This window comes from Hippocampus zosterae, chromosome 8 (assembly GCF_025434085.1).
Source record: "Hippocampus zosterae strain Florida chromosome 8, ASM2543408v3, whole genome shotgun sequence".
Lineage (NCBI taxonomy): Eukaryota > Metazoa > Chordata > Actinopteri > Syngnathiformes > Syngnathidae > Hippocampus > Hippocampus zosterae.
Window position 1 is genome coordinate 2,881,505 of NC_067458.1, and position 12,903 is coordinate 2,894,407.

General features: G+C 44.2%; 1 protein-coding gene across 4 annotated transcripts in view; it reads right to left on the bottom strand.

The window, feature by feature from the left end:
• The window catches only part of nlgn1 (neuroligin 1), a 139,112-nt gene that overhangs the window by 83,236 nt on the left and 42,973 nt on the right, over window positions 1–12,903 (bottom strand). For 3 of the 4 annotated variants that reach the window (XM_052073381.1, XM_052073382.1, XM_052073385.1), the window contains one exon: window positions 4,490–4,549. The exons of the other annotated variant lie outside the window; for it this stretch is intronic. In XM_052073381.1, the coding sequence (XP_051929341.1) occupies window positions 4,490–4,549 (60 nt within the window). The remainder of the gene's footprint in view (window positions 1–4,489; window positions 4,550–12,903) is intronic. 4 annotated transcript variants of the gene reach the window in all.

Below are 12,903 nucleotides of genomic sequence, written 5' to 3' on the forward strand. Positions count from 1 at the left end.
ACAACAATGGTGGTGATTATCAAACTGCGATCGTTGCTGGAAAAAAAATATTTGCTGTAGGTTTTTTTTTTTGACTGAGAAATGTCCTCGCGTCCCAAAAACGCACATTATTTGGAACTGTATGTCTGGCCGGAAAATTATACGTCTCGGACGCGGGATGCAGAGGTAACGAGATGGCTGCATCCATTGCAGCCTAATCATCCCAGAAGGGGGATTCCCCCATCTGCGACCACTTATTAAAGTTTCTCATTTTTCTCCTGTCAGTTTGTTTTTCTGTTTTCCTTGCCCCTACTCTGGGTTAATATCAAGGCATGTCATTAATATTTGTCAGCAAATTTACTCCAGTTTAACCAAGGCTAAACAAACACGTTTATGACTATTTTACTTTTCCACATTAGACTCCTTATTATTAACCCTCTATGCTGAATCATGTTAAGTTGTTCAAGTAGTAGTGACAAAGCTGTACTTCCTAAGACAGCAGACATGCTGCACTTTGTCAGATTGTTACTTGAATTTAAATAAGACTTAGATGTTCCTCATCACAGGGTGCCATAATTATTCTGTTAGTTAACGATGACTCCAGCTTAATGCCTGCATTAACATCGAGCACTTCTCAGGGTCACACATCTGTTTGTGGATTAATTATGGCTAAACTGATGAAAAACCTGTTTAAATCAGTCCTTCATAAAAGGATGACACATTTGGAGAGTTTTGAGTTGTATTTTACAGTTTAGAGTACACGCTGTACACAACACAGTTCTCATGATGTCCACTTTATTTCTCAATATCTACATACGAATTGGCAGCAGTACGTCACAAAGAAAACTAACTACAGAGACAGGAGAAAGAAAGAATAAGAACTTAAAATAAAATAAAAATAAAGAAACTAAAAAGTAACAATATTCACACAAGGTGGGGTTAACCTTCTAGCTAGACAATGTTGGACTAATGAGGGTAACCCAAACACTTTAATCCAATTCAAGCACCAACATAAACATTATGGAGTGAATTCTGCCCTTGTTAAACTCATAAAATCGCAAAAATTGTGATCTGTCCAATTTGAGGTAATTTGTGCAAAGATAAAAATATTTCTCATCTTATTTTATATTTGTGATGCTAACATGATGCATATTTTTGCCAGTATTTGATGAATTTGGTTTGTCTGTGATCACAGGGAGATAAAACCAGGCGAAAATAAATTATCATCTTGCTTTTTGGGATGTAACTTCATGTAAACAATGAATAGATACCAAAGTGATTTCTTTCGACGGCTTTGTACATTTGTAAGGGACAGACAGTGTACAAATGTGCAAGGTGCAATGTTCATCTCTGCCTCAATGAAAACAACTGCTTTTGCGAATCCCACAAGCGATCTGAAGTGACAGGCTCACTCTCCATCCTGAAAGGTTGGTCTATTTGAGTGGGAGGAAATGTAAGTGGAAAGTGAAAAAAATATTTTGTGTTTTAGATGTATGTTTTTATTTATCACGTCAGTATTTTGTAAATCATTTATCGTATTTTCTGCATTATTGGGCGCACTAAAAAGTCTTCAATTTTCTTAAAAACTCACAGAGCGACCTTAAAATCCGGTGCGTCTTTTGTATGGTCATTACGGTAATACATCGACTCTAAGATGGCTCCTTCCTGGAGTCATGCTTCCAATGTTATAACTTGCTGTTGGTTCAGTGAACTGTGTCGCTGCTTTATTAAATAAGTTTTTGTTGGAGCTCCAAAAAAGGAGAGTTGTGGTGTTCATTTTTTTTTAAAAAGTCGAAACAAATACAGGTATGTCTTTGTCTGCCTAAATGCCTTCTTCGTTCGACTCGAGAGGCATTCAAGACCACCTCCGAAAAACGTAAATTAATGATTACTTCAATGAAACTACGAAAATGTAAAATAATACATCAAAACTGAAAAGCAATCGATGATATCACAAAATAAATTATATAGCTACCCCTACAGAATTTATATTGTGATTTCATCATTTGTGAATACACAACAAGGGAATAAATAACTACGACTGACATCTGATGTTTCTGTTGGGGCTATGATCAAGGAAATGCCAATGCGTTTTTCGTAGGCGGTCATGAATGCCTCTCGAATTGAACAGAAGAAGAGAAGGCACAGAGAGACCCTGGGGCACACCAGAAGAGATGGGGAGGGATTGTGAAGTAAAAGAATTAAGTTGGATGAACTGAGATAAGGCCAGTGAGATATGAGTGAAACCAACGTAGGGGGGTGTGGGTGATGCCTGTGGTAGAGAGTCTGTTGAGGAGGATGGGGTGAGAGATTGTGTCGAAAGCTGCACTCAGGTCAAGGAGGATGAGGATGGAGATTAGGCCAGAGTCTGCTGACATGAGAAGATCGTTTGTGATTTTTATGAGGGCTGTTTCAGGACTGTGACGGGGACGGAAGCCAGACTGTAATTGTTCATAGAGACTATTGTTGGTGAGGTGGGAGTGGAGCTGAGAGGCAACAATTTTCTCAAGAATTTCAGAAATGAAAGGAAGATGGGAAATGGGGCGTCGGTTAGTGAAATCATTGGGATCTGAACCAGTTTTTTTTCAGGATTAGGGTGACAGAGTCAGTTTTGAAGGGCAGAGGAACAATTCCAGTTGACAGAAAGGAATGGATAATGGCTGAGATGAAGGGAAGCAGAGAGGGTAAGCAGGATTTGACCAGGACTGTAGGTCGGGAATCTAGCTGACACGAGGAAGTCTTGGATTTAATGATGAGGACTGAGATTAATGAGAGGTGGGGGAGTTCAAAAGAAGATAACAGTTTGCACGGGGTAAGATGGTCAGAGGAGGGGATATGTACAGAGGAGCCCAGGTGCTGGTGGATTTTGTTGATTTTTTCATTGTAAAATAGGACAAGAGCATTGCAGGTGTCAAAAGAGTAAAAGTGAGGTGGTAGAGAATCAGGGGGTTGAGTGATTTTGTTCCAGAGGGAAAAGAGAGTCTTCGTATTTCCAGCAGTTGGAGAAGATGAGTCCAGAGTAGTATTGTGATTTTGCTTGCGAGATGGAATCCTTTTAGACTGATAGTTGAGCTGTATAGATGTCCTTGTAATGTGTCTCAACAATTTGACTTACAAATTACTCTTGGAACCCATTAAGATAAGATAAGATATCCTTTATTTGTCCCACAATGGGGCAATTATGTTTGTAAGTTGAGAAATACCTGTAATATTATTTTGTTATCGGTTGTCTTTTATGTTTTCTCAATTTTGCTGCATCGGTACCATAGAACAATGACAATAAAGACTCTGTCTTCTTTTCCATGGTTGTTTTTGTGCTCACTAAACATAGTTGGGTTGAGCGTATCAAAATAAATCATGCAAGTCTTTTGTTCACACGGACCTGCATTTAGTCATGAAATGATATTTTCTTTGATCGCTTCACCAACACTTGAACAACTGTAATAAATAATAAGGTAATGGGTCATTCATGGTAACTTGAGATCATTTCAACAGATTGTGAGTATATGTTGAAGACTTTGATGCTATGCCTTACACTCGTGACCGAAGGTTAACGCATTTTTGTACCTGAATGTGGAAAAGCTCCGTGCATTTAGTTAGTTATTGTCATTATTATCTTCACAATACTTTGATAGCACCCCGCTGACTGTGTGTGGAGGTCACACACAGACACATGATTAGGGGTGTAGGGCGATCTCTGAGTGCCCATCGACAACAGCCAACTTTACATTATCCATAAAGGTCTTCTTGCAGTTCCTTTCAAATGTACTTTGCGTGTGCCGATCTCCTACATCTGCATGCCAGGTAGACCACACGACCCTCTCTGCTCTGAATTTAAAGGGAATGCGGGGGGACACTTCTATTGGCTGGGAGTCTGCTGCGTTCCACCCCACAATGGGGCACAACGGTGCAAACATCCATTTCTAGGAAATGCCACCCATGCACAGTTACACTGAGATTTATGTTAGATTTGCGTAAATCTTACACGAAAGAGAGGAGCCGTTTCCATTGGCCAGGAAATAGATTGGCTGAGTTCATCATGCCCAACAGCATAAGCCCAACTGCATGCGAAACCGCACCAATGCGCACTGTCAGACGTGCTTTACATTTGACTTAAGCTGAGCATGTCTATTGTTACCAAAAGTATAAACAAGAAATTAAGAGGTTATTAATGGTAGTTTAAATGAAAGAGAATAAAGTATGGCATGCAAAACATGTTCTCAGTAGAGTGTTGTAACTAATATTTACTGATTTGCAAAGTCAAATGGAACATAGAAAAATACGAAAGAAAGTACAAACCCAGACACACAGTGTCAAAAGAGAATATAGTTGACAAAAAAGCTGAAAAAAGGGTAAAATACATTGAGCCAAAAAACAGTTTTCCAAAAAAAAAAAAAAGAAAAAAAGGCAGATGCAAAAATGACAAGAACTTTTTAAAGAGAAAGTGAAGTTTTGGTTTGGTCTCCGTAATCATGCAAATCAAGCATTTTTGTCAGTAAATGGAAAATACCTTCTTCTGCTGCGTGGTCACTATCACTTAAATCATCAGAGTGTTTCTTTGTAATGGGACCTATAAGACCAAGAAGGAGAAGGAAGGAGGAAAACAGCATGATCAAAAACACATATATCCTCAAAAAAAAACAAAAAAACCCCACTGTAGTGTTGCTTAAATGCTTCTGTCGCCTTTTAAAAAATACATATATTTTATAAATTAAAACTTTATAAAATTATTGTACAAAAGCACAAAGAAGCCACTCCACACTATATAAAATGCTGTAAATTATGTGTTTATTTAATTATTCATTTATTTGAATAAATTGCATTATTTTATCAGAAACTTTGAACTGGTTTTAGGATGAACAAAATAATGTTTGAGATGAACTAGCTATGGTTTTGGGTACACTGATTTTTGTTGTTAGAAAGATGGTGTGAGTTGTCTTATGTCACAGTCAGTGAGTCACCTCATTAACGACTTTTGAAGACAAAGCTTATTTATATTCACAAATAATGTCTAATTTTTATCGGCATGATAATTAGTGAAAAAAATGTAACTTTTCCTGGAACGATCCTGCAAAATTAACCTGCTATTTAGGACCATATTAAAAGCCACATTAAATACATACAATGTAGAACTAGCCAAAGTCATCTAATCTCTAAAAATATTATTTATTATAAATATTGAAAATCGAGGGAAACATTTTCATGAGTGCATGGTCCCATTCATCTGAATGACAGTCACAGCCAAGGCTTTTTCCTGGGTAAACTTGAGCCGACTGCCGTGGCACAGCCTCGGGGGTGGCCTGCTTTCGGCAGCCGTCAATGAGTGATGACGACCCAGCCATGACTTTTCCTTGATAGCTGTAATTTTAACTTAGTTGCTGAATACTATAATCGTGTGGACTTAATCAGAATTGGATTACGGTACAAATTGACGGGTATTCATTTGCACTTTCAACAAGGTGCCTGACCAGCGAGACCTCTGTGAATTATTGTCAGGTCTGGCAAGCGCCGTCGTTGGCAACATGAACAAATATGGTCCAGCCAAGCTTCACCGCACTTTTTAACATCAAGGACGAGATGGGCCGACCAGCTCTGTGGTTGTTGTTGGGTCTGGTTGGCATCCGAGGAAAAGTGAAGAAAAGCAGGGAAGACGAGCTATATTGCTAATAACGAGCTTAATGCTAATATTGATAGATATGTGGTTCAGAAAGTGGATGGATATATGCAATGACACTGCACTTTGTCCTACTGTACTTGTTGGAATACACTTTCATGTTTTGGTTTGTGACCAAGAAGTGGCACTGTAGGGCACTCCCTGCAGCTGCACACCTGTTGGTCGTTATGTAATTAGTTGTATAAAAGGACTCCCGCCCGACCACTCATTGTCTTTTTGTTTGTTTTCTGCTGTCATGATTGTTCCGGTCATGCTTCAGTTATTGACAGTTTTTGCTTCAGTCATGGTTTTGGTTTGCTACTATGGATTCTTTTTGTTTTCAGGACTTTTTGTTTCGGATTTAGTTTTCTCTGTGTTTTAATTTTTGTCAAGTACATCCTTCTCCTCTCTCTTGCCTGCTTCTTGGGGTCCACCACCACCACGGAACGTGACAGGCTTTGGTGAGTACTATTTTTTAAATATTTTGGTCCATGAAACTGTCTTCACAGAGGCCTGTCATTATATTAACTTTGTTCGGTGACAAAAAATGGACAAAATATATGATGATTTGCATACGTGTTTGTTGACATACATGAATATTCACTCACGCTAGTTCCCTCTCCTCTCTGTCAACCAGCATGTTCGCTTCTGTGGGAGCTCACAAATGCGGACACACACACAAAAACACGCCTATGGTGCATTTTTTTGGATACTATTTCATTGCTTTTGTTTTTTCATCCATCCATTATGCAAGCGACTTTATCCTCACATGGGTCATGGACGTGCTGGAGCCTTTCCCAGCCGTCTTGCCAGCCGAACACAGGGCACACACACAAAAAAAAAACATTCGCACACAATCACACCTCGGGAGAATTTAGAATCTTCCATTAAACGACCATGCATGTTTTTGGAATGTGGAAGGAAACCGCAGGACCCGGAGAAAACCCATGCAGTCACGGGGAAAACATACAAACTCCGCACAGGAAGGCCAGAGCCCGGAATGGAACCTTGGAACTCTGTACTGTGTGGCGGACTTGCTAACCAATGGAAAACCGTGCTGCCCTGCTTTTGTTTTACCATATTAAACACACAATCACCCTTATGAATAGGTACTACATGCATTCCAGCTTTTGAGATAACTTGTCTCACCGTCTGAAGTGGTAAGAGGTCAGAAAGTAGCAAAACATGCGGCTGTATGTTGTCAGTTACCTCTTTTTTTATCATTCTCTGACCCACTAAATTAAGAGGTGTGATTGAAATGTTTCATTATTTTAAGCTCCAGGAACAGATATATATTTATTTTGTATAATACAAATATACCGGTTTTCGGTACTGGCCTTACAAAACTGGAAATCTATTGGAATCGGTTGAAATTTCTCATATCTTGCATCACGAAAATATAGAGGGTAGCAATTCCTTTGGGAGCTGGTCAAGTCGATGGCTGCAGATTGGACCACGGTGATCATGCGCAGGGATACACGTATTCTGGGTCTTTGCAATGTGTGAGTGTAAAAAAAACCCACAAGAACTGCGGGGATGTGCAAAGCAAATTGCGGGAAGTAGGGCATATCATACAAGGGCCGAGGGACCTCTATCCTCATAACACTCTTAAAAGACTCATTGACCCATGGAATACACAAGCTTTGAGTTGAAATTGCAAAGCAGACTTGTGACTTCAAAGCACGGATAAGCCGTTTCTCATCCCCGACCCTGGTGACGAAGCTTGGGAACACGGTGTCCAAGTGGGGACAACGATTGCGAGTGTATACATTAATGGACATTAACAAAAACATTTGCCCGGTGAGTGATGGAATTCCGTGAGGTTCACAGCCTGTTGTGGGATCGAATGGTGGTGGCCACAGCGATTGAGCCGATTCCCAAGATGCTCCTGCGGGATAATAATATTAAAAAATGGCGCCTTTTCTCGGGGCAAATAATTGACTGATGTTGCAGTGTGTTGCTCCGCCGCATGTCATCCATCGATTGGTGGGAGCTCTCCAAATCTGTATCTGCGAATGTATCACTTTCAACCGCCGCGGTGCTGCTGTCCACACACCCTAGCCATACATCGATGGAGCACCACGAATCCATTGAATCATCATTGAACGAGTCTGAAATGTTATTATACCGACAGTTTGAAAGACTTTTAATTTGTGGAAAATGTGTCTGGCCAGTACCGGTTCTCTTAAGTCCAAAAATAATAATAAATAATAATATCCATCCATCCATCCATCCATCATCTACCGCTTATCCGGGGCCGGGTCGCGGGGGCAACAGCTTTAGCAGGGAAGCCCAGACTTCCCTCTCCCTAGCTACTTCTTCCAGCTCTCCCCGGGGGATCCCGAGTCGTTCCCAGGCAAGCTGGGTGACATAGTCTCTCCAGCGTGTCCTGGGTCTTCCTCGGGGTCTTCCCTCCCGGTGGGACATGACCGGAACGCCTCACCGGGCAGGCGCTCAGGAGGCATCCGAATCAGATGCCCAAGCCACCTCATCTGGCTCCTCTCGATGTGGAGGAGAAGCGGCTCGACTCTGAGCCCCTCACGGATGACTGAGCTTCCCTCAAGGACTCTGCTAAGGGTGTAGAGCTGGTCCACTGTTCCACGGCCGGGACGAAAACCACACTGCTCCTCCTCAATCTGAGGCTCGACTTCCTGACGGACCCTCCTCTCCAGCACCCCTGAATAGACCTTACCAGGGAGGCTGAGGAGTGTGATCCCTCTGTAGTTGGAACACACCCTCCGGTCCCCCTTTTTAAAAAGAGGGACTACCACCCCGGTCTGCCAATCCAGAGGCACTCTCCCTGTTGTCCACGCGATGTTGCAGAGGCGTGTCAACCAGGACAGCCCCACAACATCCAGAGCCTTGAGGAACTCCGGGCGGATCTCATCCACCCCTGGGGCCTTGCCACCGAGGAGCTTTTTAACCACATCGGTGACTTCAACCACAGAGATAGGAGAGCCCACCTCAGAGTCCCAAGGCTCTGCTTCCTCCAAGGAAGGCGTGTTGGTGGAGTTGAGGAGGTCTTCGAAGTACTCTGCCCACCGGTTCACAACGTCCCGAGTCGAAGTCAGCAGCGCCCCATCCCCACTGTACACAGTGTTAGTGGTGCACTGCTTCCCCCTCTTGAGACGTCGGATGGTGGACCAGAATTTCCTCGAAGCCGTCCGGAAGTTGGCTTCCATGGCCTCACCGAACTCTTCCCACGCTCGGGTTTTTGCCTCGGCGACCACCGAAGCCGCGGCCCGCTTGGCCAATCGATACCCGTCAGCTGCCTCTGGGGTCCCACAGGCCATAAAGGCTCGATAGGACTCCTTCTTCAGCTTGACGGCATCCCTTACTGCTGGTGTCCACCAGCGAGTACGGGGGTTGCCGCCACGACAGGCACCAACCACCTTACGGCCACAACTCAGATTGGCCGCCTCAACAATAGAGGCACGGAACATGGTCCACTCGGGCTCAATGTCCCCCGCCTCCCCCGGAACATGGGAAAAGCTCTGTCGGAGGTGGGAGTTGAAACTCCTTCTGACAGCGGATTCCGCCAGACGCTCCCAACAAACCCTCACAATACGTTTGGGTCTGCCAGGACGGACCGACATCTTCCCCCACCATCGGAGCCTACTCACCACCAGGTGGTGATCAGTTGACAGCTCCGCCCCTCTATTCACCCGAGTGTCCAGAACATGCGGCCGCAAATCCGATGATACAACTACAAAGTCGATCATCGAACTGCGGCCTAGGGTGTCCTGGTGCCAAGTGCACATATGGACACTCTTATGTTTGAAATAATAATAATACATTTTATTTATAAGCGCCTTTCAAGACACCCAAGGACACTTTCAATAACAAAAAACACAAAACAATACGGGTGTAGCAGCGGCAGCCAAAACGCGCCAGCGTTCACTCAACCCGAAGATCAGAAAGAAACCACAGGGTGTCACGATTCGGTTTAGGGATCAACAGGTGGCACTGTAGGGCTCCCCTGGCAGCTGCACACCTGTTGGTCATAGGTAATCAGGCCTATAAAAGGACTCCTGCCCGAACACTCAGTGTCGGATCATTGTTGCTTTTGCTACTGTCATGTTTGTTTGAGTCATGTTTTGGTTGCTGTTATGTTTTATCTTCAGTCATGATTTTTGTTTGCTACTTTGTACTTTGTTTGCTTAGGATTTAGTTTTCTGTAGTGATGGGTCTATGAGGCCTCATGCGGCGTGTAGACACAATGACACACTGTGTTGATACTGTGTCGCTGACCACTGCACCTGCTGGACGTTCAAAATCCCTGCAGCCAACCCACTTGACAGACTGAACAAACTGATTTGATGATGACGTGTATACAATGCACTACCTCACTCTACCCAATCACTGGTAATGAATGAGTTAAAAGCTCAGTGTAGCCACAAGCGCCATTGTTTGTGTTGTTGTTTATGCTTTTTATATTGTTTATATTGTCTATACTGTTCAGATTACATGTCTTTTTTTATACAGTGTAGCTGCTATCCTTTCTTAGCTGTGTGTGTTTAATGCACAGCATGTTTACATGCGTGTATGCACTGAGGATTGAAAGGAAGAAATTTCATCTATGCTGCATGTCATACATAAAGCATATTTGACAATAAAGATGACATTGACCCTTGACAATATCATTCACATCCATGCATTCATATTGTATCCTTCAATGTGTTTCAATAATGTGAAATTCATGTGAATGAGGATGCTTGTGGGCTTTGTCTTCACAATTTTTGATTTAGAAAAATAAGATGCTCCAGTGTTTTAAATTTCAGTCTGTTGCATTTAATGCATGCTATTTCCCCTGTTGTGGAGAAGACACACACACAATGGAATAAGACATGTCAAAAATCCGAGAGGCACTTCGTGAGACAAGGAGATTTTAATGAATACCTTATTCTCCAAAAGGAGATCAAAATGGCTCTACGCGGCGGACAATTTGTATTTGTCCGGAAGCTGCTCCATAATATGCACATACTGTAGCAACGTTACTCGAGTGAAGCGCGTCTCAGCAGTCGATAGTCTGCTGCTCTCAGCTGTGAGCGCGAGCACGTACTTCCGGCGCCGACCCAACCCACGCCACATATTAAGCTTTGAACTACAACAACATCTAAACTAGCCTAGCCGATGTAATGATGGTCAGCAGACAAGGTTTACGTTTTATGTGACTTTTAATAGCAACGTGGCAGAGTCATCAAACATGCGGTGTGCTCACTTGCAGTCACTTTCTGGAACTCCCCCTTAGAGGCGGGACCTCTCAATCAACTGGAGTATGACGTACAGTACAAACGTTCATAAACACTTCTCATATAATAATAGCCTATTATATGACAACCGACATGACGCTAGAAGTCAGACGGACACATTATTTTCTGATAATCAGTGTGTTTTCCGCATTGCCCAAACATATATTTTTATTCGAGCGAGGGTGGGGTCTAGCTTGTTTCGGGAATCGGCATCGTGTCGCCAGACACACTTCATTAGGATACACTGTGCGGGCTTTTGCTGCATCAACGCCCCCTGCGCTGAGTCGACGCCCCCTGGACTAAGTGCCGCAGCTTGGACTGTGCCAAGCAGCCGATGCAGTCTAAACTGCACCGGTGCAGTTCACGTGTCAATTAGCAGCCTGGACTGTGTCAACGCAGCCGATGTGTCAATTAGCAGCCTGGACTGTGTCAACGCAGCCGATGTGTCAATTAGCAGCCTGGACTGTATCAAAGCAGCCGATGCAGTCTAAACTGCGCCGGTGCAGTTCATGTGTCAATCACGTGATGTAATGAAGCGGCACATGCACCGACACGTGGTTTGCTTTGTGAGCCCGGCGCATGCATCAACGCATCGGTGTCGCTGGACCCATCACTAGTTATCTGTGTTTTATCAATACACATCTTCAAATACACCCTGCTCCTCTCTCCTGCCTGCTTTTTGGGGTCCACCACCCCCATGCAACATGACAGAATGACCCGACCACCTGGACCCCGCAGGTACGATGGATTGGTCCCTATTCCACCATGTGCCTGGCGGAGCGCGTCTGCGGCCGACACCCTTCCCCCTTTCAGGCAGCGTCTACGGTGTGCCGAGCCGCGTCCGCGTCTTCGTTGAGCCAAGGCTCGTCACGTGTTTGTTGGAGCGAAGTCACATTCACGTCGACGACAAGCCGCGCCACGTCCACGCTCACGCCAGGCCGAGCCCCTGTTCACGACCGGCTGTTCCTTGTCCCCCGTTCCGTCGAGCTCCGTCCACGTCAGGCCACGCCCAGCCAATAGGATTGCCCTCACTTTTGTCCCTGTTCCCTGGCGAGGTGAAGGTCACCTCGCTTATCGTTCCTGTATTTCGGCGAGGCGAAGGACGCCGTCGCGTTTTGTTCCTGTTCTCCGGCGAGGCAAGGGTTGCCGTCGCTTTTAGTTCCTGTTCCCTGGCGAGGAAAGCCTTTTGGACAACTTTGGGACGTCTGGGATCCGTCCCTTGAGGGAGGGGTACTGTCACGATTCGGTTTAGGGACCAACAGGTGGCACTGTAGGGCTCCCCTGGCAGCTGCACACCTGTTGGTCATAGGTAATCAGGCCTATAAAAGGACTCCTGCCCGAACACTCAGTGTCGGGTCATTGTTGCTTTTGCTACTGTCATGTTTGTTTGAGTCATGTTTTGGTTGCTGTTATGTTTTATCTTCAGTCATGATTTTTGTTTGCTACTTTGGACTTTGTTTGCTTAGGATTTAGTTTTCTGTGTTTTATCAATACACATCTTCAAATACACTCTGCTCCTCTCTCCTGTCTGCTTTTTGGGGTCCACTACCCCCATGCAACGTGACACAGGGGAGGGAGAGAGGGAGAAAAACCCCACACTCAAACTACCCTCATGTTGAGGATAATTTGAGTGAGGCAAAAAAAACTCCAGCATAAGCATATGACAGTTACAACAGGCCACAAGACATAAACAATGAAGACGGTGAAACAAGGGAATGGATGAGGGAGGGTGATGGTGGGGGACTAGCTTCCGTGCATATTTTCAACAGGGGAAGGCAAATCCGTGATTTCAGTCAATATTTGAGCACGGATTCCAGTTTCTCCAAGTTGTTGTCCATCCTGCAGTGACGCTCCAAAACCGCAACAGTTTGTGGTTGAGCACAGTCTGAGTCTGAGTGTTGGACATCCGCGTTATGCCATCCTTAGACCGGCAGCTCTTCACTTCCAATAGAGCCGCTCCCGTCGGTTGAATTTTTCGATAGATCAGAAAACTGCTCACACCAAACAACAGCATACCTG